Genomic DNA, 27,847 nt, shown 5'->3' with positions numbered 1-27,847 from the left:
GGCAAGTGGGAAAGTGGCCTGTTCTGAAAAGGACACACAGCTCTGAACAGCCCAGCCTCCTCCAACTCTGCCACTTTGCCCAGGGCACTGGGCCTAGAGAATCCCAATCCAGTCACTTCCCTGGTACAGCCTTTGCTGCCCCGCAAAGTAGGAGACAGAAAAAGAGCTGGGATCTAGCCCCCCCATCCCCCCCATACCTCCGAGATAATCTTGTTCCTGTAGGAAGATGAGATGGAGGCAAGCAGCCCCGATGCTGGGCTCCACCTCCCACCCTTGTCCTCTTGAACCAGCAGATAAGCAGCTCACAGGGCTTTAGTCTGGGCATGGAGATGGTTCAGTGGGTAGAGCACTTGTCCTGTTCTTCCGGATGACCTGGATTTGATTCCTAGCACCCACCTGGTGGCTCATAATCCTTTCTAACTCTAGTTCCAGTGGATCTGATGCCCTCTTGTGGTCTTCCTGGGTACCAGGCATTTATGCACAATACACATGAAGTCAACACATAAATGAAAAAGATGTAAAAGTGGCAAGTTCTGATTTTCCTCCCTGTGAGTACCAGCTTTGGAAATGCCAGCTGTCAGTGAAAAACTACACTGCCCCAGAACCACCTCAAACCCCTACCTCATCTGGTCTGTCAGGGCCCCAGGCTGCCTCACTCCCAGAGGGCACTGGCCTGAGGCCTGTAAACTTGTTAGCCTAGCAGCTGTCCAAATGATATACCCAACTTTCTCCTGCCTGCCACTCCCCTACTAACCTGGGCCATCTAAGTGGGAGCTTTGGAACTTGGGGATTGGCAAGAACATGTCCCTGGGGAATCAAAGAGGCCAGTATTTCCTGGATTTCCTAGCTGCCAGTCTTCCCTGTTAACTGTCTCATGGCCTTGGTCTCACACCTCCCCAACCCTGGTAGCTTGCTTCCCAATGATCTGGGTTGTCAGCGGTGGGTCTTCCCACGACACCAGCAGCTGGCTCAGAGCCAGAGATGTCCTAGGTTCAGGGTTCACAGGGACACCTTGCTACCTACTCTGCCAGCTAGCCCGGTACAGGGCAGCCAGGCTGGATTCTCTGGGTGTGGGTTCCAGTTCCCTCCCCAGCAGCCAGATCACGGCACGCCTGCCTTCTGCCTCTTTTGAGTTACGATCTGGTGCCTCTATTTACAAATAAGTAACCAACTGTCCAGGCTAATTTTATGGCAACTTGACGCACGATGGAGTCATCCAAGAGGAGAGAGCCCAACTGAGAAAATGCCTCCATAAGACTGGGCTGTAGGCTAGCCCTTAGAGCGTTTTCTTAATTAGTGATGGAGAGGGGAGGGCCCGGCCCATTGATAGTGGGGCCATGCCTGGGCTGGTGGCCCTGGGTTCTATTAAAAAGCAGGCTGTGGCCAGGCAGTGGTGGCGAATGCCTTTGATCCAAGCACTTGGAAGGCAGAAGCAGGCAGATTTCCAAGTTCAAGGCCAGTCTAATCTACAGAGGGAGTTTCAGGACAGTCAGGGCTACAGAGAAATCCTGTCTCCAAAAACAGAACAAAACAAAATAAGCAGCCTGAGCAAGCCATGGAGAGCAAGCCAGTAAGCAGTACCCTCCATGGCTTCTGTATCAGCTCCTGCTTCCAGGTTCCTGCCCTGCTTGAGTTCCTGTCCTGACTTCCTTCAGCGATAGACTATGGACATAGAAGTGTGAGCCAAATAAACCCTTTCCTCCCCAATTTGCTTCTGGCCATGGTGTTCCATCATAGCAGTAATAAACTGAGACACCAACTGAGCAGAATTCTGTTGTGGAGTATTTGTTTAACTAGGCAAAGATGTGCTACATTTGTTTATGCTGCATTTGTTTAACTATGTAAAGATGTGCTGCATTGTGTTGATTAAATAAAATTAACCTGGGCTCGGAGAGGCAGGGTTAACTAGCTGACAGGAAGTAGCAGGGAGGAGCACAGGTGGGTTTATTAGTTGGAGTGGTTTCGAAGGAGAGGCTTCCGGGGACAGCAGCAAAGAGGCTACTCTAACGCTCTGAGCTCACAGGTTTACACCCTAGTCTTTGAATCTCGAGTTTTATTACAACCATACAGACTTAGTTAAAGCTACCACTGGCGGCAGCAACAGAGCCATTGTCTGGGGGAGCAGAATCCCTCTAGACTATGGCCTGAGCAGCGGGTCTGCGAGTAGTTTAAAGCGCATCGCTGAGATGAGGTAAAACAGCATTCTGGTGCTCCAATGTTGGCACAACCACACAGATGGAGGGGTCAACGCCAGCTGGCTCAGGCAGTTGCAGTCTGGGCAACTTCTGTAAGAGCATTCACAGCAGGTGGCTACCACTTGCCAGGACTCTTGGAGATATCAGCAGATTTGGTGAGATACCTGGGAAATCCTTTAGGACAGATCTTTCCCAAGTTAAGAATGGGGAACATCGCAATGCAGGGTGCTAGGACCCTGTATAATGCTACTACGGATGGTGTGACGGAAAGTGTGAACAAGGGGATAAATGACCTAGCTGGGGTTGATACAATGTCTACTGTAATTACTATCAGTTTGGTAATTAATATTTTCTCCTTAAAAAGGTAGTTTGATAACTGTCAAATATGATAATTTGATAAGAAACAAGCCTTAGGGCTGCAGAGGTAGCTCAGCAGCTAAGAGCACTGACTGTTCTTCCAGAGGTCCTGAGTTCAATTCCCAGCAACCACATGGTGGCTCACAACCATCTGTAATGAGATCTGGTGCCCTCTTCTGGCCTTCAAGCATACATGCAGGCAGAACACTGTATACATAATAAATAGATCTTTAAAAAAGATACAAGTCTTAGAAAGACCTACTAATGAAAACAAGAAAAATATTCACACACAGACAGAGGAATTTAGAGTAGAACCTACTGCAACATTACATTATGAAATTGAAGAGTAGTGGCCTAAGGTTATTAGAACACCAACCTTAATACATCAGTTATCATACAAGAACAACCACCAGATACTAGGAACCCTCAAGATTATGTAAAAGTTCATTGGAATCCTGTAGAAATGTTAGATTTGAGAAGATTTAAGGAGCAGTTGTTTCATATGGAATGCAAAATGAAATTCAGAAAATGTATTGCATTGGGGGAGAAGTTACATTTTTTTGTTTCCACAGGAAATGAAAGGCTGTCTTTCTTCAAGGTTAGAGATCAGGTCTGACTGATGGGGGAGACCTGAAAATCTTGGCTACAAACATAAATAAAGCAAGAAAAACTACAAGACAGATGGCGTATACTGATCCCTCTGCGTGGGAACAGCTCTGAGACTGGGTGGGGTTGACAATGTCTCTAATAAGATGGGATGTCATACACAGAAAGAAAAGAGAAAACCGGGAAGCCCCCAGCATGCTAAGTGACAGGAGGGTAAGAGGTGGGGGTTACTCTAAAACCCGTGCAGTTCTTCAGGCCTGGGTCACCGTGACAGTGAGTCTGGATCCGCAGCCCCCATGGAAATGCTCAGCTTTCCCTAGCAGTGACACTAGATTCACTTGCCCATTTACTCTCTGCCCTGATGACTGCCCAGAGTGTCTGTAGTCAGCCTCTAACCTTGACCATATCTGCTTGGGTCCACACTCTCTGGACAGAGGCACTCAGTGTTCATTGGCAGAACAGGAACAGGGGCCTGAAGAGGGTTGAAAAGCCAGAGATGTAAGCCTCGACTTAAACAGTTGCTCACCATCCATCACACTGAAGTTCAACACTTGCCTAAAGTTGAACTTACCCAAATCTGGCCACCTCAGCAACTCCTCTGCCATGGGACCAGATGTCTCTCCTAGGTTATAGCAAGATTCTACACTGGCTGTTCTCATCCTCTCCCTCACAGCAGCTACGGGTAATCCAACACTAATCTGTATCATTCCTCTGCTCTAGATGCTACCGTGGTTTCCCATTTGATGCGGTGTAAAACTTCAAATCCTCCTAAGGTACAGCAAGGCCCTGCCATCTGCTTATGACCTCCCGCCTTCTGACCACCTACCCTTTCCTTCCTAGCCGATTCTGCTCCAGGCATGCAAGTTCCCTAGACTGCTCCTTAAACGCACAAGCACTCATCTGCTCCAAGGCCTCCACACCTATCACTTACCTGGCAGTCTTCCTTTGGATCTATAGAACTGGCTTCCTCTTACCTTTCAGGTCTGCATAAATGCCACCATCTCCAAAAGCTCTTCCTATGACAAATGCATGTAGCACTGTGTGTAGTGCACACATCCATACTCTTTTCTTCATACCATTTATCCCCTTTGACTACAAGTACTTGAGGATCTTCTGACTCACAAACAGGATTCTCATGTGCTCACCTTGGCTGGAGTCTGGATTTCTCTTCCTCTCTCCTCTCTAGCTCATTCCCTGTAGCCAGGCAGACCTTGGAATAGTTGTGACTACAGGTCTGTGTTAAAACAGTACAGTTCAGCATCTGCCATTCTCAGTCTGAGTCCTAGAGTGCTCAGAACTGAGGTAACCAAACTGCTACAAATGACAGATGCTTCCCTGCCCCCATGCATTCACGTGTGCATCTGTATGTGTACATGCACGTGTGTGCAGGTGCTTAAAGAGGGTGCTGGATTCCCTGCACTAGTTACTGAAGGCTGTGGGCTGCCAGATATGGATGCTAGGAACCGAACTTGAATCCTTTATAAGAGCAGCAAGTACCTGTAACTGCCAAGTCATCTCACACGTGACCCCAAATCTATACACATACACATATGTTTTTAAAGATGGGGTCTATGTAACCCTGGGCTAGCCTGGAACTATGTAGACCACACTGGTCTTGAACTCACAAGGACCTGCCTGCATCTGCCTCCCAAGTGCTAAGATTTTATGTGCATGTGTATTATGTACATACAAGTTCTATAAAGATCCAAAGGAAGACTGCCAGATAGGTGGTCAGTACAGAGGCCTTGGAGCCGATGTGTTTGTTTTTAAGAAGCAAGGCATGTGCCGCCACACCTGGCTTTTTTGTTTGTTTGTTTGTTTTTGGGTTTGTTTTTTTTAGATTTCCTTTTGGGAGGTCAGGAGCCTTCAATCCCAGCAGAGGCATCCTCTTAAGAGTTTTAAGCCAGCTACGTCTACGTGAGTTCCAGTCAAGCCAGGACCACATAGAGACCTGTCTCAAAACCTCAAATCTTGTGATCTTCCCACCTCTGCCTCTTGAGTGCTGGGATTATAGACAGGAGCCACCGAAACAGTTCTGCAATGCTGGCTCAAAACTTCAGTGTTCAGCTGCGAGTCTCTAATCTGCTGAACTTGTCTGATCGAACCACCTGCCTATCTTTAGGCCGCTCAGGGAGCCAGGGAATGCGCACCTCATTTCCCTCAAGCCTACTTCCTCACACCCTCAACTGGTGGTGCATCTGTCCTCCTCCTGGCCCAGTCGCTGTCACCTACTGTGGCACTCACATGCTTCTCACTCCACAGACACTCACCTTCCCCAGTCCAGCTTCCATACAGCAGCCAGCATTGTCATCCAGAACCACACACCTTTCATAGATTACTAACCTGCATTAAATCTTGGCTCTGGACAGCAGATGTGTGATGCACTGAGATTTCCTGGCTCTTTTCAGCCAAAGACAATACCATTTCCAGTGTCTAGCACACTGCCTGGTACAGAACAGACCCTGGGCAAGGATCTGAGTGGTAGAACTTATGTCCTGCCAGATACCACTCAGATGCTAATGCAGGGCAGGGCCTTGAGGCCTATTCAGCAAATCTGGGTGCCAATGCTGCCAACCTTTAACACTTGGCCAAAGAAAGATTTCTTACCTTCTTGGTTAACCTCATTCTCCTCAACCGTTAGAATACCACCTTGAAGGGCTGGAGCAATGGCCCAGCAGTTAAGAGCACTGGCTGTTCTTGCAGAGGACCTGTGTTTGATTCCCAGCATCTACATGACAACTCACAACTATCTGTGAACCCAGTTCCAGAGGATCTGATACACTCTAATGGCCTCCATGGGCACCAGGCACACAAGTGGTACACAGACATACATGCAGGCAAAACACACATACACATAAACAACTAACCAAAAACCCCCATCCAGCTTAAGAGTGACATGGTGTGTCCATGGCACAGTGAAGCTCTCATTGAAAACTACAGTCTTACTGTATCTACAAATACCACCCCTTAAAAAAAAAAAAATCAAGATTAGAACTCAAGATTTGGGGCAAAAACTGTTAAAACTCTAAGAATCAAAGTAATTTCACTGCCACAAACAATTCAATGGTAAAATGAACTGACGGCTCTGAAGAGTGGGGACAGTACAGGACAGACCCACGACTCACCTTGTGGAGAAGAAGGTGTGTACCACTAAGAGCTGTCGCAGCTGCCAGGCTAGCGTCACCAAGCACCTTCCTCCCCAACTCTGTCCCTCCCTTATGCCCAGACTCACTCCACCTCACTCCCCTGGTCACACACCTTCTATCTGAGGGTGCCCGCATGGCTGAGGGTGTCACTTCAGATGTGATTGTTGAATTGTGAGGGAAAAGACAAAATGCTGTTTGTGTCACAAAGGCTTACCAAAGCTTCAGATCATCCAACAAATAATGTCTCCAGCGAGAGCCATCCAGAGAGCCTGGAAATCCTCTACAGCCCTTGTGTAGTTAACACCCTATGATGTTATTTAATATGAAGCCAAAAAGAATCCACCACATGAGCTGGAGAGATGGCCCTTTCCAGAGGATCCAAGCTTGATTTCCAGCACCCATTTTCCAGAAACTTACAATGCTTACAACTTCAGTTCAAGGGTCTGTTTGTTTTTGTTTTTGAGACAGGTCTCACTATGTAGCTCTGACACCCTCTCCCAGCCCCAGAAAGCACAAACATACATCTTGTGGAATAGAGTGTTTAGCTAAGTAAAGATGTGTTACATCTGTTTGTGTTGCAGAGTAATTATTTAACTATGTAAAGATGTGTTACATTTGTTTATGTTGCATTTGTTTAACTATGTAAAGATGTGTTGCTGTTTTACCTTGCCTGCCCAAGGCACCTGATTGGTCTAATAAAAAGCCGAATGGCCAATAGCTAGGCAGGAGAGGAAAGGCATGGCTGGTGGGCAGAGAGAGAAAGAGAGAATGAAGGAGAAAGAGGGTGACATCTGGGGCCAGCCAGTCAGGCAGCCACCAGCAAGCCAGACATGGAGGAAGCAGGACATACAGAATGAAAGGTTAAAATAAAGCCCCAAGGCACCAGGCAGTGGTGGCACATGCCTTTAATCCCAGAACTCAGGAGGCAGAGACAAGAGGATTTCTGTGAGTTCAAGGCCAGCCTGGTCCACAGAGTGAGATCCAGGACAGGCACCAAAACTACACAGAGAAACCCTGTCTCAGAAAACAAAAAAAACAAACAAACAAAAACAAAACAAAAAGGCTAAACAAAGATGAAGAGAAACAGGTTAAATTAAGTTATAAGAGCTACTGGGACAAGCATAAACTAAGGCTGACCATTGATAATCTAATAAGTCTCTGTGTCTTGATTTGGGAGCTGGTTGGCAGTCCAAGAAAGCCTGCAACACATACACATAAATACAATAAAAATAATCTTTATGGAAAAAAGAACACTAGTTTTCTATTATAAAAATTCATAAAAAGAATCATTTGAATTTTTAAAAGGCTTCATTTGCAAGGTGAAAGATTGAAAGACTATTAAAACAAGGTAAATTCTTTGTAAACTAAACAGAACGTAAATGAAGTAAACTCTTATTCTGTGCTATATAATGTGGCTATACAATTCAGCAACCAGCCACACAATCTGTCCCTTTTCTTTTCTACGTCTATGAGCCAGAGCCTCTCTATGTATTCAGACTGGCCTTGAACTTTTGATTTCCCTGCCCTGAACTCCAGAGTCCTGGATTTACAGATCACCATGCCCACCTCTAATCAGGACACTTCTGGAAATGAAAGGATACTATTAATTACTTTATAATAAAAAACATAAAATTCAAAGAACCAGGCACAGTGGTGAACACACACCGGTAGTCCCAGTTACTCATGGGGCTGAGGAAGGAGTCATTTGAGCACAAGTGTTTTGAGGCCAACCTTGGCAACACAACAAACAACTCCTTTACCCAAAGCCCCACCAAAGGGAGACACATCTATGTTATGTGTCCCACTGATAAGGTAATGTGGGAATCTGTATTCCCTGGTGTGCCTTGCTTCCTCGAAGTCCAGAAAGCTGACTGGCACAAGCACCCTGGGACACGTGGTTAGCACTATTAAAAAGTAAACAGTCTCTAATTCATGTTGTGTTCCATTCTTTCCATCCTCCCCCACCCCACTACTGGACACTGAACCTAGGGCTTTGTGCATGCTAGGAAGTGCTCTAGCACTGCGCTGTACTCCTGGCCCTCTTTTTATGTTAGGACAGGGTCTCACTGGCCTTGAATTAATTCTGTAGCCCAGGCCAACCTTAAGTTTGTAACCTGTCTCAACCTCCCAAGTCCCTGGGATTACAGACCTGGCCACCTGCCTGGCCTAGAGGTGGGGTTTAACATTACGGCTTTCTTCCCCTTCCATGGGACACTTAACCACACAGCGACCACAAGAGCTGGGATGAAAATTCAATGGGTATCGAGTCTCTGGTCAAGCCCCTCCCCAACAATGCCAGCCTCTACAGCTGTGCAGCTGGCAGAGTTGTGCAGTGGTCTACTGCACGTGTCTCCCCGGGACAGCTAATTTTCTGGAGGATTCTGGGCCAGGTGCTGTTCCCATTCAACTTCAACCAACTTGTACAGCTCCATGGTGGCCTGGGCATCTTCCACTGAGGAATGTCCACTTTGTCCAGCCTAAAGGGAAAAAGAACATGAAGAAAACAAGAACTATTTCTTCTTTTCCCAGCCAAGTCCGGAACCCCATGACTGCTAGCCACCCCATATTTTCTTCTATAGTTTGAGCTGTAGTCAGAACTCTGTTGGGCCCTACTGCTTATCACATCTGAGGTCCAACTCTCAGCCAGCCTGCTACTGTCCAATACACTCACTTCTTTCTTTTTTTTTCTGTTTTGTTGAGACAGGGTTTCTCTGTGTAACAGTCCTGGCTGTCCTGGAACTCGCTTTGTAGACTTTGAACAGAGATCCGCCTGCCTCTGCCTCCATAATGCTGGGATCAAAGATGTGCGCCACCACCACCACCACCACCCTGCTAATACACTCACTTCTGAGGCAATGTATATGTATCATATATTTCTTAAGTTTTGCAGAGGCAGGAATTTCAGGTCAAAGACAGGCCTTTTGAGTCTTGGTTCTTAAATGTTCTCTGTATGACATGTATTCTGTATTCTGTGGCCACTGTCCTTGACTGCTGAACATGTGAAAAGCTTGAGTGGTCTTCTTTTTCCACTGTGCCATCTGGTACAGTCTATGAAGTACACAGAATCATTACTTCTCCTTACAGACAGACTAGTGGGTCCTGAACTGTGTGTGTGGTGGGGGCACTTGGAGAGAAGTTACCTGGATGTCCCGACTCAGCAGCTTCTTGGTGAGATGCTTCAGTGACAGAGTGACATTCTCTGGGCAGCCAGCCTTCCGGTTGAGGAGCGGTATCTGGGAAGTGTCTCGGGTGAGAGACTTGGGATGAAAGTACTGCAGGGCTTTGTAGTCATTGTGGATGGCATGCCCTACCACTACCTTTCCTGAGAGGATCTTCAAGATCTGGAATGAGCAGAAGGGGGTGATGAGAGGGACGTTTAAAGGTGGAGTTCCTTATACCCTGAAGGTCCAATATGGCCATCATCAACATACCACCCCACCCCCACCCCCGCCCCATTCTTGAAATGCCCTCTTCCGCAAGTGTTCCCCCTTCAGAAATCCACCTCCTTTCCCCAGAGAACTGCTCTGTGTAATCATGTTTGGATCTACATCACCAGAGGTTCCTTACATGTTTATTAATTTCCATCCCAACAATGGTCTTTAGTATTCTCTCTCCCTCCCCAGAACCTGAGGCTTTGTATACGCCAGGCAAATGCTCTACCACTGACTTATATCCCTAGTTGCTTCCTTCAGTCTTCGATAGCACACACATTAAAGATGCTGTCATAGGCTGAAGAGATGACCAAGCAGGTAAGAGTGTGTACTGATCCAAAAGGACCAGTGTTTGGCTCCTATTACCCATGTAGGGTGACTCACAACTGCCTGTGATCCCAGTTTCAGAAGATTTGACACCCCCTCCTGGTTTCTGAAGGCACTGCACTCACATATAAAAACATATACACATAATTAAAAATAAAAAAATTAATCACTAAGCAAGGTTGCATAAACCTACAATCCCAACACACAGAAAGCTGAGGCAGGTGAACTACAAGTTACAAAGTTACAGCATAGCCTGAGCTATGTGAGATTCCTTCTCAAAAAAAGGGTTGGACCTGGGGATGTGGCTCAGAGCGCTTGCCTAGCATATGTGCAACTCTGGGTTGGAACCCCAGCACTACCATAACTGGGCATGTTGGCACAGGCCTGTAATTCCTATACTTGGAAGGTGAAGGTAAGAAGAACTGAAGCTTAAAGGTCATCCTCGGCTCTGTAGTGAGCTTGAGGCTAGCCTGGGATATACGAAGTTAGCCTGGGACATATGAGACCCTGCCTCAAGGGGGGAGAAAGGTCAATGAGATGGCTCAGAAGGTAAAGGTTCTTGTCACTGAGCTTGATGATCTGAGTTTGATCCCTGAAACTTATGTGGGAATGAGAACCCAACTTCCACAAGTTACCCTCTGACCCCTACATGCACGTCACAACACACCTCTATCTTCACAAAATAAATTAGAAAAAAAAGTTAAGAAAAAAACAGAACAATAACCACTTAAAGAGTAAAGCTGCAGATGGGGTTTTCTACATACCTGTCTTAAAATTAACTAATGTCTCAGCATAAAACCTTCAAGTATGTCTTTAATCCCAACACTCAGGGAGGCAGAGACTGGCAGATTTCTCTGAGTTTAAGGCTAGCCTGGTCTACAAAACAAGTTCCAGGACAGCCAAGGTTGTTATACAGAGAAATCCTGTCTCAAAAAACCCACAAAAACAAAGTAACAAAAAACCTGAAAAGTATGAGGGCATGGGTTCTGAAGGCCACACTCAGAATGAGATCTTGATAACAGCCATAGTCCTGCTGCGGTTTGCAAGGGGAACCCACTCAGTGATACATCTAGACTCATCTTGGATTCCTAACCCCAGCTTAGGCAAGTGAAATGCTTTATGATGAAAACCACATAGTATGTCTTCACCCTGGTGCTGTTTGTGACTATACCCACAGCCTACCACCCTTCATCCTGTCCACCCCTCACCTGCCCTTACTGAAACTGGGACCATTTGCAGTCAGACCCACCCAAACATCTCCCACATGTCTGCTCAGCTGAAACAGGATGTGTATCAGCTTTTCTTATTTTCTTTCATTTTTGAGAAAGGTTCTCAACTGTGTAGACCAGGCTGGCCTCAAGTTTAGAGATTTACCTGCCCTTGCCTTCTGAGTGCTGGGATTTGCCTGGCACTTCCTGCCTTTTTAAAAAACACCTAGCTACTTCATCTTTGATAAACCTCCTTCAATGCACTGCCTGGCACTATAAAGACTCACTGGAGGGTTCAGCTGGTAGAGTGCTTGCCTAGCATGTATACAGCCTTGGGTTCTACTCCACACTCTGTAAACCAGGGGTGGTAGCACGTGCCTATCATCATAGCACTCAAGAGGTAGACGCAGGAGGATCAGAAGATCAAGGTTATCCTTGACTATAAAGCCAGTTTGAGGCCAGTCTGGGCTACATGAAACCCTGTCCAAAAAAGAATCATTAGAACTGTGTCTAGAGAAAGGAAAGAGTAAAGCTTTCAAATTGCAAAGCGGATCACGAGTGCCCTCTGGTGGCCGCCCAGGACCAGCTGGCTCCTCTCACTTTCTCCATTTGCTTCCGACACCCTACCCTCCACTCCTGTTCATTATTAGTTGTGCTCTAGCTCAAGCTAGAGAGAGAGGTCTGCTAAGGGAGGGATGGGACCCTCTTACAAGTCTTTTATGTCTTTTACTGCAGGCCACCTGGATGCCCCTCAACCAATACAATTGTGCTCTAGTTCAGCTTTTAAAAAGTTGTTTTTGTTTTTAATTTGTATGTATGTGCATCATGTGTGTGCTTGACACCCAAGGAGGCCAGAAGAGCATCCCTGGAACTGGAGGTACACTTAAAGATGAATGGCCACAGAGGTACTGGAAATGGAACCCAGGTGCTCTGCAAGAGCAGCAAGTGCTCTGAGCTTCAGAGCCAGCTCTCCAGCCCACTTTTATTTTGTTTTTGTAAAAGTTCTGCTCCTGCTACCCACACTTTCAGCACTTGCTCCAAGCAACTCTCACACCTGCTGTCTGCCCACTTCTGTCACCCGGTGGCTCTTAATTCTTGGTCAGCTCCACCACACACTTACAGTGGATCTCAACTGGTAAAATGACTTCCACCACCTAGTTGTAACTTCCTGACTTCAGCATTCCTATGACGGTTGATCTAGACAAGATCTAGAATCATGGAGACACACACTTCTAGGCATGTATGTGAGGGAGGGGGTTTCTAGACTGAGTTAATGCAGCTAGAACCCACCCGAAAGGCAGTAGCTAGCTGCCTCACACTCCTCTGCCATTATGTACTGAACCTTCAAACTATTGGCCAGAATACACGCTCTCTTCCTTAAACTGATTATGTCACAGCACAAGTAACTACTCTAAAGAATCGCTGTGGGCTGTCTTTCCGGACACTGTGAATATATGTTGTTCCCAATGGTTAATAAATAAGCTGTTTGGTCTACGCAAGGAAGCTCAGAGGCAGGCAGGAAATCCGAGAGACAGGAAAAAGAAAGAAAGGTGGAGTCTGGTGAACTCTTCTGGCAAGTACTTCCCCAAGGTCCGCACACAGAAGCTGTGTTCCAGAGTGGGCCAAGGCTGTATCTCAAGTGGGCAGTCAAACCTGCTAACAAGAGTCACCCATGTGGTACTGCTTCTGAAGTCACGATGGGATCATGGAGAGGCACTGGCGAAGGTGCAGCTTGAGCTGCAGTACAAGGCCCAAGATTGAAGGGATCATGAGCAGAAGTTGTGGCCTGGCACCATATGGCAGGGTCACAGTCTCTGAAGAAAGCCCAGGAGAGGTTATTGGTGAAGGTGCTCAGTTGAAGTGGAGACTCCAGCATTTTGGAGATGCTACTACCATGGGATGACCACCAAGGAGAGCAGCAATGACGGGGTACCAGCCTGAGAAAAGCTGTGTGTGTGCCGTGGCAAGCCTTTTTGCTGTGAATTATGCTCATTGTTAAAAAAAAAAACAAACAAACAAACAGAAACAAAAACTGATTGGTCAATAGCAGGGCAGAAGAGATTGGGGGAGAGAGCCTGACACAGAATGATGGGAAGAAGGGTGGAGTCAGTAGAGTCAAAGAGATGCCAGCCAGCCAGCTGCACAGGAAGCAAGACAAGCTAGAGGACAGGTAAAGCCACAAGTCACATGGCAATACATAGGTTAACCGAAATGGGTTAGTTTTAATGTAACAGCTAGTAACAAACCTAAGGTGTCAGCCAAGCATTTATAATCTATATTCAGCCTCTGAGTCGGTTACTTGGGACCAGGTGGTCAGGACAGGCAACGTCCGTTTACACCTTTTGGAGCCTAGAAGACTGTGAGTCTCAGAATAGACACTTAAGCTTTATATCACTGGATTTCAGCTTTGTTTTCCTTTGATTGTGACTGTCATGGCTCTTTCCTCTTGAAATAAAGTAAACTTGTTTTTGATTTTTTAGGAACCCATAGTTATGAGACCTTAGAGAAACTCCGGAATTCTAAAGAGACTTTAAATATTTTAAAGAGACTGAAGTTTGTTTTTTTAGTTTTTTTGAGACAAGGTTTCTCTGTGTAGCTTTGCGCCTTTCCTGGATCTCACTCTGTAGACCAGGCTGGCCTCAAACTCAGAGAGATCCGCCTGCCTCTGCCTCCCAAGTGCTGGGATTAAAAGTGTGAGCCACCACCGCCCAGCAAGAGACTGAACTTTTTTTTTTTTCAACCCCACCCCCGAGACTGAACTTTTAAAGTTTGGGATATGTTTTATATTGTGACATTGATATTAATATGACATCTTGGGGACAACAATAAAGGAAAGGTTTTGATTTAACGATGATGTGCTTGTGTGTCAATCTGACAAGGTCGATTGTGCCAACTAGTTTGATGTCAACTTGTATCTGGGAAGAGGAAATCTTATTTGAGAAAATGCCTCCACAAGACATAGGCAAGTCTGTGGTGCATTTCCTTTATGGTGACTGCTGGGGGTGGTGCCACCACAGGCAGGTGACCCTGGGTGTTGTAAGAAGACAGGCTGAGCAAACCAGGAGAGAGGAAGCTAGTAAGTAGCATTCCTCTATGGAATCTGCTTCAGCTCCTGCCTTGAGTTCCAGCTCTAACTTTAAGATGAAATCTTCAAGTTCCTTTGGTCATGGTGTTTTATGACAAGAAACCCTGAGATGGGTAGGTTCTAGGAAATCTACACGCAGTCCTTATGCCTGTGCAGCAAGCACTATACACAATGAGCTGTCTCTCCAGCCCAAATTTGTTTTTGAGACAGGGTCTCACCATGTAACTAGCTGGTCTGGCGGAACATCCTAAGATCCACCTATCTCTGTCTCCTAAATGTTGGGAATAAAGGTGTGCTACGCCATGCTCAGCCTTTGTTTTTGGATGTGATGGGGCTCACAGTTAAGAGCCTGCCTAAGTTTCAGAGAGACTCTGTCCTTCTATTTTTGAATAGTGTTTGGACAGTTACAGACTATCTAGACTTTGAAGTTGACCTAAATCCATTTTGTATTATGAGATGGCTATGAGCCTGAGGCCCGAGGATGGGAGGTTATGGCTAATAAGGGTCATGTTTGGGCACCAAATTGACAAGGGGTGAACTCATGATACAACTGTCTACTTGAAAGGACCTAGAATTATCTAGAAGACAACTTTCTGAGTGTTGTCTGTGAGCTTTTAGGTTGGGTTAACTGACATGGGAAGACCCATAGTAAAGCAAAACAAAACAAAAATAACCTATTCATTCCATTTGCCAGAGTCCTAGGCTGACTAAAAAAAATCGGAGAACCAGCATTCATTTCTCCCTGCTTCCTGACTGCTCAGTAGCCACATCCCGCTCTTGCTGCCTCCATTTCTGTCCATGATGGAATGTATCCTTAAACTGGCAAACACATCTACCTGCTCAATTCCTCTGTCACAGCAACCAGAAGAACAATTCCTTACTCCAATAGGTACCCTTCTTACTCATGTGACATCATTCTCCCTCCCTTCACAATCCTGACACACCTCCCCAGAATACCCCTTGCTGAAAGTCCTCTCCCAACCCCTCTCCTGTCTGGGACCGCCCGCACTCCTCACCTGACTCCGCGCAATCTTAAAGGGTGTAGCGTTCACCATGTGGCTCTTTCGGATGCCACTCCATCTGGTCCGGTAGTCCACAATATGGCAGGGGGGGCGGACGTACTCATCGTAGAGCACGTCTCCATTGTAGTTCACAATGCTGCACCGAGCCAAGGAGCTAACACGCCCCTTGGGCCCTGTGCCCACCATTTCACAGTCCAGGGCCACCATCTTCCCCGGCAAGTTCTGGGAAACTTTAAGGCACTTATCCTCTGAACGCGCTTGGGTGGAGCTTTGTGCAGCATTTTTCTTCGAGGACTTCTTGGAGCCTTGATTCTCGGAATGAGCTTGAGTGGAGTCCTGCGCAGCACTCTTCTGTGGGGGCTTCTTGGAGTCCTTACTCTCAGAATGAGCCTGGGTGGAGTTCTCTGTAGCATTTTTCTTCAAGGGCTTCTTCTTCTTGGAGCTCTTCTGAGTGTGAGATGGGTGGTTCTTAATCTTTGGAAGGGCACTCTGAAACTCCCCTAGCAAATCTATTTTAGCCACGACAGAATCAGTCTTCTTTGAAGGAGCAGGGGTCAGCCAAGACAATGATGCTTTCTTGTCTGTGGACTGCTCTGACTCCCTCTTGGAGGCAGCTGCTTCCTTCTTCTTTGGGCATGGAAGGATCTTCAAAATGCCATCTACTCTTGAAGAAGTTTCCCCTTTCTGTGGAGGTTCTGAGTGCAACTTAGACACCTTGCTAGGAGGTTGGTTCTTTTTATTCAGAAATCCTCTCTGCTCTAAGAACCGTCGCTTCTTGACAAAACGTTGGTGCTTGGCATTTCCTCCAAATGCCTTTTTTGGAGGTTCCCCAAAATCCAAATTCAGGAGTATGGTGGACATGAGGACAGTGGATGGTGGGAGAGCAGCTGGGAAGACTGGCTTACTAATGGAAGAAGGATGAGAAGCTCATTCTCTGTGGAATCCCATAGTCCAACATGTGGAGGTCTGCAATTAGCCCTGGGGACAAAAGTAATCCTGATACCTGTACCATAGGCCTGGTGGGGGGTGGGGGGAGGGAATAAGATAAGACCAATTCTGGAAAGCTTAAGTTATATACTGCAAGCACAAAGCCCAGATACTAATGAAGCCCTACAATTCAACTTGGGGTAGATCTTAAGAGGGATATTTCCACTCTCCAGAGGCCCAGGGTTCAGTTCCCAGCACGCATGTGGTAGCTCACAACATCCGTAACTCCAGCTTCTGGGGGGATCAGATGCCTTCTGATCTATGCAGATCCCAGGCCCTTACATGGTATGTATGTATGTGTGTATATATACACACACACACACACACACACACACACACACACACACACGCGCAGGCAAAGCACTCACACAAATAATAAATCTAGTAACATAAAGTGAAGATGCTGAGGCTGGGGGTAAAAAGAGGTTGTGGAGGCCACGGAGTTCGAATTCTGCCAAGTCTATGAAGTCAAAACAAGGTGTTGCGAAAACAGCAGAGAAGTAAAACTCCTAAGTATGTTTGCCATCGGTGAGAGGATTACCCAGAGGCATCCTCCGAAATGAAGGATGGCACCAGAAACGAAGAGCAAATCCAGGCCCTGCTCTTCCTCGGCTCCACGTGGGGGCGATCTGCTCACGCACCTCATCTGTGTCGTCCCCTTTCCCCCCACTCCCCCGCAACCATAGCAAGGACCTGTGACACCACACATCACCACAGGACCTGAGTGGAGGAGACTCAAGAATCCAGGCGGACCACCTTGTCCCGCACACTCTGCCGGTGCAGGCCGTCCCCCGAACACCCTGCCCCACCCACCTACCTCCAGGTTGGGTCCCACTAAGATCGCAAGCGTCCGGAGCCGGATGCGGACGCCGGCGCGCGCCGACGTATACCGGGACGGCAGGAGCGCGGGTGGCAGCGCGAAGGCGGCCGGCGCACACGCGCCCGCAGCGCCCCCGCCTCAGGCAGCGAGGCCAGCGACTCGGAGTGCGTGAGCAGCGGCAGCGGCGGCGGCGGCGGCGGCGTGGGCGGGGGCGGGGGCGGGATGCGCTCCCCGGCCCCTCGGGCCCCGTGGAGGAACAACTCGAAGGTGGTGGGCCGCGGAGAGCGGAGCAGCGCGCGCCGGAACCGTGGCCCCACTTCCGGGAAGGAGGGCGGGACCTGCCGCTGGGCGCCCGGCGGAGAGCCGGTGCTGGGCGCGCCTCTGTGACGTCACCGGGGCCCCCTCGCGTCTCCCGCGCGAATGGCCTTGCCCCGTGGAGGCCGTGACATTTGACAAGTGAGCCTTAGGCTTTCAGCCTGGACGCGACTGCGGGGAAGAGGCGTTGTCGGGCGAGCTCGGAGGACTTGCTTCGCGTTGGGCCTGCCCGGTACAGCCCGGGTCTCCCGCCCTCGTGGTACCGACCGTGGACCTTCTCACCTCCTCCCTCCTTGCACCGCCAGTCGGCCCCCAGGATGCCCGGCGTTTCGGCCCGTGGCCTCTCGCATGAGGAGAGAAGGCAACTGGCAGTGAACCTCACCCGCGTCCTTGCGCTCTACCGTTCCATCCTGGACGCCTACATCATTGTGAGGCCACTGGGCTGAGGACCGGGTGCCTTCTGGTGGCGGGGGTGGTTAGAAGGCTACTACAGAGGAGATCTGGAGACAGCTTTCAGCTCTTGTGAATTTCAGCCTGTCCAGGAAAGCTGAAGACTAGATGATTCCTCCCCCAGCCTTCTAATAATCAAGTTGTTGGGCTGTGCTGCAATTGCGTGGACCTTAACGAGAAACATACGGGATGTTCCAGAGCATACATGTTCTGGCTTTGAGTACATTTCTGGTTTTGTGGTATAGCGAGCAGTTGAGCTTTGATATTAGACGGAATTGAACTAGAGTGTTGTCTCTACTGTTAAGATTGATTTTTTCTTTACCCTTTCATTCCTATCCTGGTTTTCTAGACTATAAAATTGATCTCTATCTGGAGGATCCTGTGGGGGGGAAATGAGATAACATGTCAATGTCACCATCTCCAGATTAGAATTTCTCAAGCCACCATTCATTCATTGATTCCTAGTCTTGCCTCTACCTTCCCAGTGCATCCGAAATTCATCCCCTTTTTCCTCCCTCTCTCTTATTTTGGAGACAGGGTTTCGCTCTATTTCAGGCTAGTCTGAACCCTTAGTGATCCTCCTGCTTCAGCCTCCTAACTACTGAGATTACAAAAATGAGGCACCACACCTAGCCAAAGATAGAACTTCTCATTGTGAAACCTGTTATTTTTGGGGGGTCGGGTGGAGTTTGGGATTTCTGTGTGTGTGTGTGTGTGTGTTTAATTTATTTAACTGTATTTTATGAGCATTGGTATGTGTATGTTTTTAATTTTGTTTGTTTCGAGACAGGGTTTCTCAGTGTAGCTTTGGTGTCTGTCCTGGATCTCACTCTGTAGACCAGGCTGGCCTCAAACTCACAGGGAATCGCCTGGCTTTGCCTCCCAAGTGCCAGGATTACAGGCGTGGGCCACCACTGCCTGGCGCTTTTAAAATATTTTTTAATTTTATTTTTATTGATGTGCACATATGTGTGGGTGCCCAGTGAGGCCAGAATGGGTGTTGGGTCTGGAGCTTGGGTTGTAAGCCCTGGTCCTCAGCAAGAGCAGCAAGTGCTCTTAATTCCTGAGCTATTCCTCCAGCCCCCCTTGCTTCTTGCGTGCTTTCATGGAACACTAATTCTTTAACTATTAGCTGCATGACCTAGTGTCTGCTGCCCTTCTGTCCTCATCAGCTCTTGTTGTCATGCCACTCTGATAACTCTGCAGTCACTGAGCTGTCTGGAATGTCCCTCCACTAAATGGCAATAAACAGTGTACTGGTGAAAGGAAGTGCTGGGCCAGATGTGGTACCCACTTGTAATCCTAGCACCTGAGAACTAGATTCAGGAGAATCAGGAGTCCAGGTTCACCTGGGCTACAAAACTGTTGTTCGGGCCGGGCGGTGGTGGCGCACGCCTTTAGTCCCAGCACTCAGGAGGCAGAGGCAGGCGGATCTCTGTGAGTTCGAGCCAGCTGGCTACCAAGTGAGTTCAAGGAAAGCGCAAAGCTACACAGAGAAACCCTGTCTCAAAAAAAACAAAACAAACAAACAAAAAACTGTTGTTCAAATCTTAGATGGTCTTTTAATAAAAAACCTAGAGCCAGATATCAGGGTGAAAGCTGAAAGATCAGGGAAGCAGAGCAGCCAGCCACTAGTTCTCACCTCTACAAAATCCTCAGCCTAAAGAGAGTGAGTTCCAGTTTCCTCACGCCTTATATACCTTTCTCTGCCCTGCCATATTACTTGCTGGGATTAAAGGCATGTGTGCTTCCCAAGCAAAGGCATGAGATCTCAAGTGCTGGCATTAAAGGTGTGTGCCACCACTGCCTGGCTCTGTTTCCTATAATGGATCAATCTCATGTAGCCCAGTGTGGCCTCGAACTCACAGAGATCCAGATGGAGCTTTGCCTCAGGAGTAATAGGATTAAAGGTGTGTGCCACCACTGCCTGACTTCTATGTCTAATCTAGTGGCTGGCTCTTTTTCCTCTGGCAAGTTTATTAGGGTACACAATATATCACCACACAAAACAAGTACCAGACCAGCTTGGACTAGACTATATTACTTTAAAAAAAAAAAAAAAGAAAGAAAGAAAAAGAAAAAGGCAGGCCAGGCCTTCGTAATGGTACCTGCCTGTAATCCTACCCCTCAAAAGACAGGCAGGTGAATTGCCTTGATTTGCAGCCAGCTGAAACTAGTGTTAAGACTCCTCTCATTCCGCCCCCCACATACGTACATACATTCATTCATACATACATACATACATACATACATACATACACACAGAGAGAGAGAGAAAAACACCTACAAGGCTTGTTGGTGGGGAGCTGTAACTTTAGAACAGTGGTTCTCAACCTTCCTAATGCTGCAACCCTTTCATACAGTTCCTCATGTTGTGGGGACCTCCAACCATAAAATTATTTTGTTGCCTCTTTATAACTAATTTTGCTACTGTTAGGAATCGTAATGTAAATACCTGATATGCAAGATATCTAATATGCCACCCCCAAAGAGGTCTCAAACCACAGGTTGAGAACTGCTGCTTTTGAGTAAATGCTTGTCTAGGGCTAGAGAAATGGCGATGTGGTTAAAAGCATGTACTGTGCTGATCTGCGAGCCTTTAATCCCAGCACTCAGGAGGCAGAGGCAAGTAGATCTCTGAGTTTGAGGTCAGCCTGGTCTACAAAGTGAGTTCCAGGACAGCCAAGACTGTTACACAAAGAAGCTCTGTCTTGAAACTCCCCACCCAAAAAAAAGAAAAAGAAAAAAAGACGTGTACTGCTTTTTCAGAGGACCAGTTCTGTACCCAGCACCCGCACAACTGGTGGCTCACAGCCACCTTAAACCCCACTTCCCGGGGATTTGATACCTCTGGTTTCCATGGACACCTGCATTGATCAATAAAAATTGAGAGTTAAATATTGGGGTGAGAACCTGAAAGATCAGAGACGCAAGAAGCGACTGCCAGTCCCTTCCTACCTCTTCCATCCAAGATCCTCTCGGCCCTGCCTTACCACTGTCTCCTGTCTGCAGTCCTCCAAACCTCTATGGTCAGCTAGTGGCTAGCTCTGCCCTCTTATTCCAAGCAAGCTTTATTAGTCAGAACACAATCAAAATATCACACAAAACACATAATTAATAATAAAAGTACTTTTGAAATTGAAGGGGTTGTGGTGGTGAACCACTTTGAGCCTCAGGATAGTGAGGGCTACGGAGTAAAACCTGTCTCAAAAATCCTCTGAACTAAACAAAGTAAATAAACGCTTAAGTGTTTTCAGAATAGTGAAAATATATGTGTGAGTGTTTACTTTTGCTTGTATTTTCTTTACTTGACAACTCTGAACTGAAGTGTTAGCGTACACATTTTTTTTTCCTCTATGGCGTTTACAGTAGTTGTCCATTCAGCTCTCTAACAAAGTTTACATGAATGTTTTGTCGAATGTAGTATTTATGCTAGCTGAAATCATTATTTGCATTAGTTTGCAATTCTGGAGATGGAACCCAAGATCCCGTGCATGCTTATCAAGCACTCTTTGTTGTTGTTTTGTTTATTTTTTGTTCGTTCATCCTTTCTCTTTTTTTTTTTGTTTGGTTTGGTTTTTCAAGACAGGGTTTCTCTCTTCAACAGCCCTAGCTATCCTGGAACTAACCTTGTAGATCAGGCTGGCCTGATCTGGCTGTCCCGGAACACTATATAGACCAGGCTGAGCTTGAGCTCACAGAGATCTTCCCACCTCTGCCTCCTGCTTGCTGGGAAAAGGTGTGTGCCATTATGCCAGGCTGCAGACCATTTTCTGGAGGCTGTTTGCCAGAAGACAGGGTAGGTGTTCTTGCCATCGGGTTGTGGAGAGCAGAGTCTGATTCACTGGCAGGTAACTTCTCTAACAACTAAGGCTTTTTAAATTGTTTTTTAATTAGTTGATTATTTCCAGAAGGAGTCTCACTATGTAGAACAGGATGACCTTAAACTCACAGAGGTATTCCTGCCTCCTCCACCTGAGTGCTGGGGTTCTTTGGTGTTCACCACCACGCCTGGTCCCCAAAGCCCCAGAGTTAAAAAGAACAAATGAATGAGTTAAAATACACAGCTGTCTGTATCATAAAATAGCAGGTTACTTAATGGTTATTTGTTAATGCTGTGTGTCAGTCACTGATCATGCTAGGAATACAGATGTGAAAAAAATTGGTTAAGCCAGGCATTTTGGTATATGCCTTGGGGCAGAGGCAGATCCTGGATTCTAGGCCAGCCTTCTACACAGTTCGGTTTCAGGACAGCCAGGGCTACATAGAAAGACCCTGTCTGAAAAAAAAAAAAAAAAAAAGTTAGGCATGGTGGCATACACCTTTAATCCCAAGGAGGCAGAGGCATAGGCCAACATGGTCTATAGAACAAGTTCCAGGACACCCATAGCTACACAGAGAAACCCTGTCTCAAAAAAAGAAACCAACAAACCAAAAAAGAAACTGAATGGAGAAAGCAGACCCAAGTAAATGGGGACATTAAGAGAATGAGAAGTGTGTTCAGAATGCAGTCTCTGTACCACCTGGGCACTAGTGGAGGCTGGGGGCAGACTTGAGCTGATGTAGATGAACAGGACAGACCTGGTGGCGTCTGGTTGTTTTGGGCACTAGTGCCAGAGAAAGAAGGTGATGAGGCGGAGAGTTGAGATGGGGCTGAGAAAATGTAAACAGTAGTAGAATTCTTCTGACTGCTTGGCTCCTTCTGCAGGAATTTTTCACCGACAGCCTGTGGAGCACACTCCCCAGCTCATGGCAAGAAGCACTGGATGGACTAAACCCACCACAGCTGGCCAGCCTGCTGCTGGGGATGCCCAGGGAAGGGGAAGAGATCAGGTATGTGCAAGCAGAGGAGCCTTGTGCTGGGGAAGGAGCGCACTGAGCCGTGTGTTGAGCCCTGTGTAGACAGTTTCATTGGATCTTCCTGGGCTGCCAGGTCATAAGCTTGTACACTCACAATGTGATTGTGGGCTATTCACCGGCAGCCTGGGCTGGACTATCTCAGGTACAGGTCCGTGTGGCCACTCACCCTGCTGGCCCTGAAGTCCACAGCCTGTGCCCTTGCCTTTACCCGGACACCTGGCTTTCAGACCCCATCAGAGTTCCTGGAGAACCCCAGCCAAAGCTCCCGACTAACCGCGCCTTTTCGGAAACATGTCAAGCCCAAGAAGCAGCATGAGATCCGGAGGCTGGGAGAGGTGAGGAGATTGCTAGAGGCTGGGCTGTCTGAGAACCTGTGGGTGAGGAAGGCATGTGGCCCTTGCTACATGTGCAGGAACCAGCGACTGCAGAAGTCTCCCTCCTTCCAGACACGCTAGGATCCCATCTTGTTGGTGCTGGGAGGCTTTCCTATCTGTTTTCTGGGTTGGCTGGCAGCTGTGGGGGTGACGGTTTTACCCCAATTCACTGCAGTCAGTTTTTGGTTTCACAGCCCACAGGGTTCTTGCTCTTGAGTCATTGACTTAAGGAGCAAGCAGACTAGGCTAGACACTTATCATCATTCTCAATTCTGGTTTGACATCTCGTGTCTGTGTGGCACCCTCAGTGTTTCCTTCTGTCACCTTGGCTCATCTACCATCCTTATGGATTCAGGAGTCAGTGCCAAGAAGAGACTTTTGTTTCCTTTTCTTTCAGTTGGTGAAGAAGCTGAGTGATCTCACTGGCTGCACCCAGGTTGTGGATGTGGGCTCAGGCCAGGTGAGCCAGACTCTCAACATATTATCTATTTGAGAAGGCAGATTAGCAGGCCGAATGCCCATGGAAGCAGGTGCTGAGAAGTGGGGGGGGGAAGGAAGCCTCTGCTGGGGCCTGGGACCCAGTTGTCTACACCACTGCTAGGGTGACAGTCAATGGGGCACTGAACAGTGCGGTTCTCCCTCGTGACTCCAGGGCCATCTCTCCCGTTTCATGTCTCTCGGGCTGGGGCTGATGGTTAAGAGCCTTGAAGGAAATCAGAGGCTGGTAGAGAGAGCCCAGCACCTAGACCAGGAGCTTCTGCAGACTCTAGACAAAATGGAGAAGAAGCACCCAAAGGTAAGCTGCCCTTCTTGCAGCCTGCACTGCAGGGGCCCTGTGCTTGGGGGAACTGCATATTAAAACTCACTTTCTACTTCCAAGTTTCTCAGTTTGAGATGGTCGTGATTTATTTCTGCTACTTTTTGTCCCTTCCCCAAAGCATCCCCATACTCCAAGGCATTTCTAGTTTGTATAAGTGATTTCCACACCAGTATGTTCTCATAGTAAACTATTGATGTGGCCAGATGGGTGTTATTAGTGGCTGTGCTAGGGACGAAACCCAGTGCCAGTAGCTATATCACTAACACGTAGGTGTGAGACTCATTACCAACAAGAAATAGAAGAGCTGGGATACAGCTCAGTGGTAGACAGTTGCCTAAGCATTCATCCCGCCCCGAGTTCCATTCTCAGCACCACCAAAAGAGAAAGGGAAACTGAGCTAGGTATGGTGGTACATGCCTGTAATCCCGGCACTGGAAGGCAGGGACAGGGTCCATGCAGATTTGCTGGCTTGTTCAACATAATGAGCTCCAGGTCAGAAAGAGCTGCAAAGACCTAGTGTCACCCCTACCCTACCCAAAAGAAAAAGAAAAATGACAGGCAACATGAAAAGTCTTCAGTCTGAAATGATGGTCTCGTGTGGTTCACAGTCTAACTCTCTAGTGCCCAGCTTCTCTCCCACATAACTCAGAAGACAGGGTCACTCTGGTGGCCTGAGGATAGCCACCCAACTTTGCATCTGCCTTTTTTTTTCTCTCCCCACAGGTGGTGCAAAGAGGCCCCCGCCACTCCCCCCGCCACGTGGTTCAGTGGGTCAGCTCCACAGCCCTGTGTGAGGAGCTTCTGCTTCCTCTGGAGACACCAGGCCAGGGTAGTACCCGCCTGCTCCTCACGGGCCTCCATGCTTGTGGGGATCTGAGTGTTGCCTTGCTGAGACACTTCTGCTGCTGTTCTGAAGTGGTGGCCCTGGCCTCAGTGGGCTGCTGCTACATGAAACTCAGTGACCCTGGCAGCTACCCGCTGAGTCAGTGGGTGGCTGGGCTGCCTGGCCACGAACTCCCCTACAGGCTCCGGGAGGGGGCCTGCCACGCCCTGGAGGACTACGCAGAGAGGCTACAGAAAGCAGGCCCTGGCCTGCAAACACACTGCTTCCGTGCGGCACTAGAGACAGTCATCCGACATGTCTGCCCTGAACTTCGGAGGCCTGGCGTGCAAGGAATCCCCAGGGCCCACGAACTCAAGATTGAAGAGTGAGGTCTGGGGAGGCTCCCCACTTATCCCCACTTGTTAGCACAGCCAAAGAAAATGTGTGAGCCCAGAGGAATGGCATGAACTTCTCTAACCAGGGGCACTGCTCCAAATTCCTCTGAAAGAAATTGTCCTCCTAGGGCTAGGAATGCAACTCAGTTGGTAGAATACTTGTCTAGCATGCATGAGCCTAGGTTCAATTCCCAGCACTGTATAAATTGAGGGTGATGATGACCACCTGTAACCCTAGACTGGGGACACGGCAGGAGAATCAGAAGGTCAAGGTTATCCCAAGTTCTTTTTTTTTTGTTTGGTTTTTTGAGACAGGGTTTCACTGTAACATCCTTGGCTATCCTGGAAACTAACTGTAGACCAGGCTGGCCTCGAACTCACAGAGGTCCACCTGCCTCTGTCTCCAGAGTGCTGGGATTAAAGGCGTGCACCACTGCCTGTTGCACAGTTCTTTTTTTTTTTTTTTAAGCTCTGGAAATCATCAAATCCAGGACTTTGTACATGCTAGGTAATCAAGTACTTCTATTACTAAGCTAACTATTACATCAGTCCAATAGTTTATAACTACTAAAAATATGGCTAACTTGTAAAAGACTAGATGAAAATAAATTTGGGGACTGTTTGCCATTGAACAGGTAACTCACAGCCTGAGAAACATTATTTAAGTGAGTATAGTGGTATATGTCTGTGACCACAGCACTCTGGCTCTCGAGTCAAGGATGAGGACTACTTCCATTTTATTTTGAAGACAACCTGGACTACAGAGTGAAACCATGTCTAAAAAACACAAAACAGGTAGGCATAGTAGCTCATGCCTTTAATTCTAGCACTTGGAAAGTAGAGGCAGGTGGATCTCTTGAATTTGAGGCCAGCCTGGTCTGCAGAGCAAGTTCCAGGACAGCTAGACTACACAGAGAAACCCTGTCTGGAAAAACCAAAAATAAAAATACATAAAATGCCTATTTAAGCAAATCAAAGTAGGAATCAGCTTTGAGACAAAAGTTTGAGTGGGGGATGGAAGTTTCTAGAGTTAACTGTATTATGGCTGGTCCCACAGATACGTGCAACAAGGGTTACAGCGAGTAGGTCTGGACCCTCAGCTGCCGCTGGATCTGGCTGCCCTTCAGGCCCAGCAGGCCCAAGAGAATCGTGTGGTGGCCTTCTTCAGCTTGGCCCTCCTGCTGGCCCCACTGGTGGAGACACTGATTCTACTAGACCGGCTGCTCTATCTCCAAGAGCAAGGTGAGTCCTTATCTAGTTTGCTGGGCCTGGACACCACCTAATGAGGGGGGCATTTGTTAACAAATGTGGATTCCTAGCAGCACCTTCCCCCTAGACTGGTTTTTGTTGTTTGAATCTTAGATTTTTTTTATTAAAAAAAACCCAGAGCCAGATATCAGGGTGAAAGCTGAAAGATCAGGGAAGCAGAACAGCCAGCCACTAGTTCTCACCTCTACAAAATCCTCAGCCTAAAGAGAGTGAGTTCCTGTTTCCTCCTGCCTGATATACCTTTCTCTGCCCTGCCATATTACTTCCTGGGATTAAAGGCATGTGTGCTTCCCAAGCAAAGGCATGAGATCTCAAGTGCTGGGATTAAAGGTGTGTGCCACCACTACATGGTTCTGTTTCTCTCCTATATTGGATGGATCAATCTCATGTAGCCCAGTGTGGCCTTGAACTCAGAGATCCAAATGGATTTCTTCCTTCCTGAATGATTGGATTAAGGTGTGTGCCACCACTGCCTGACTTCTATGTCTAATCTAGTGGCTGGCTCTTTTCCTCTGATCCTCAGGCAAGTTTATTAGGGTACACAATGTATCACCACAGGTTTTGGTTTTAAGATTTGTGTGTGTGTACACACACCTCATGCTTTGGGGTGTTTAATCCCCTGGACTGGAGTGGCAAGCAGTTGTGAGCCATCCAACGTGGGTATTAGGAAGCAACTTAAGTACAGTGGAAGAGCAGCACGCACTCGTAACCACTGAACCCTGTCCAGCACCAGTGTCCCAGGCATTGAGAAAGCACATGAGCTACCTCTCAAGCTCGTGTTCTCTTTGGAATAAGGAGCTGTGCTATTGGATAGGCAGGAAGGGCTGGGTTGACTTGTTTCCCTTCTAATTAACTCTCACTTTCTCCTAGGCTTCTATGCTGAGCTCTTGCCCATCTTCAGCCCTGAACTCTCGCCCAGAAATCTGGTTCTGGTGGCTACCAAGACACCCCTAGGTCAGGCCTTCTCTGTTCTTGAGACTGAAGACAGCTAGCTGCTAGTCCAGAACCACAGAGTGCCAATGTGGTCAGTACATCTTACTGTTTCGAGTGCCTGCGTCCTGCGGGATTCTGGCTGTCTGCAAACTTCAGGTTTATACCCTTTCTCCCTTCATATGTAATGTTCTGTGTAATTTTTATTTATTAAAACTTTTAAAGCCAGGCAGTGGTGGCATATGCCTTTAATTCCAGCACTTGGGAGGCAGAGACAGGCAGATCTCTGAGTTCAAGGCCAGCCTGGTCTACAGAGTGAATTCCAGGACAGCCAGGGCTGTTAATACAGAGAAACCTTGTCACGAAAAACCAAAACAAAAAAAAAAAAAAACTTTTAAGATTTAACTCCTGGTTCTGTAAATAGGGA

The 27,847-nt window shown here is 47.6% G+C and overlaps 3 protein-coding genes across 5 annotated transcripts; 2 read left to right on the top strand and 1 right to left on the bottom strand.

The window, feature by feature from the left end:
- Window positions 1-7,523: 7,523 nt before the first annotated feature.
- Window positions 7,524-16,349, bottom strand: Isg20l2 (interferon stimulated exonuclease gene 20 like 2). Its single transcript, XM_028857626.2, has 3 exons — window positions 15,372-16,349; window positions 9,445-9,645; window positions 7,524-8,781 (listed from the first exon to the last, which is right to left on the bottom strand). The coding sequence occupies exons 1-3, from the start codon at window positions 16,236-16,238 to the stop codon at window positions 8,668-8,670; spliced, it is 1,182 nt and encodes a 393-aa protein (XP_028713459.1). The 5' UTR covers window positions 16,239-16,349; the 3' UTR covers window positions 7,524-8,667.
- Window positions 16,272-17,643, top strand: LOC119088185 (voltage-dependent P/Q-type calcium channel subunit alpha-1A-like). The gene is made up of 2 exons (XM_037206760.1): window positions 16,272-16,354; window positions 17,181-17,643. Exons 1-2 carry the CDS (start codon window positions 16,334-16,336, stop codon window positions 17,628-17,630), a joined length of 471 nt encoding a protein of 156 aa, XP_037062655.1. The 5' UTR covers window positions 16,272-16,333; the 3' UTR covers window positions 17,631-17,643.
- Window positions 17,554-27,648, top strand: Rrnad1 (ribosomal RNA adenine dimethylase domain containing 1). 3 transcript variants are annotated; one of them, XM_028857623.2, is made up of 8 exons: window positions 17,554-17,927; window positions 22,658-22,782; window positions 22,952-23,144; window positions 23,581-23,643; window positions 23,836-23,979; window positions 24,727-25,211; window positions 26,279-26,463; window positions 27,361-27,648. In XM_028857623.2, exons 1-8 carry the CDS (start codon window positions 17,817-17,819, stop codon window positions 27,480-27,482), a joined length of 1,428 nt encoding a protein of 475 aa, XP_028713456.1. In that variant the 5' UTR covers window positions 17,554-17,816; the 3' UTR covers window positions 27,483-27,648. The 3 variants fall into 3 exon arrangements, with proteins under 3 accessions (XP_028713456.1, XP_028713458.1, XP_028713457.1); XM_028857625.2 differs by having other exon boundaries at window positions 17,840-17,927; window positions 23,037-23,144; XM_028857624.2 differs by having other exon boundaries at window positions 17,840-17,927; window positions 22,932-23,144.
- Window positions 27,649-27,847: the final 199 nt, after the last annotated feature.

Source organism: Peromyscus leucopus, chromosome 6 (genome assembly GCF_004664715.2).
Source record: "Peromyscus leucopus breed LL Stock chromosome 6, UCI_PerLeu_2.1, whole genome shotgun sequence".
Lineage (NCBI taxonomy): Eukaryota > Metazoa > Chordata > Mammalia > Rodentia > Cricetidae > Peromyscus > Peromyscus leucopus.
The sequence above is the reverse complement of the archived record's forward strand: the minus strand, read 5'-3'. Positions and strand labels throughout refer to the sequence as shown.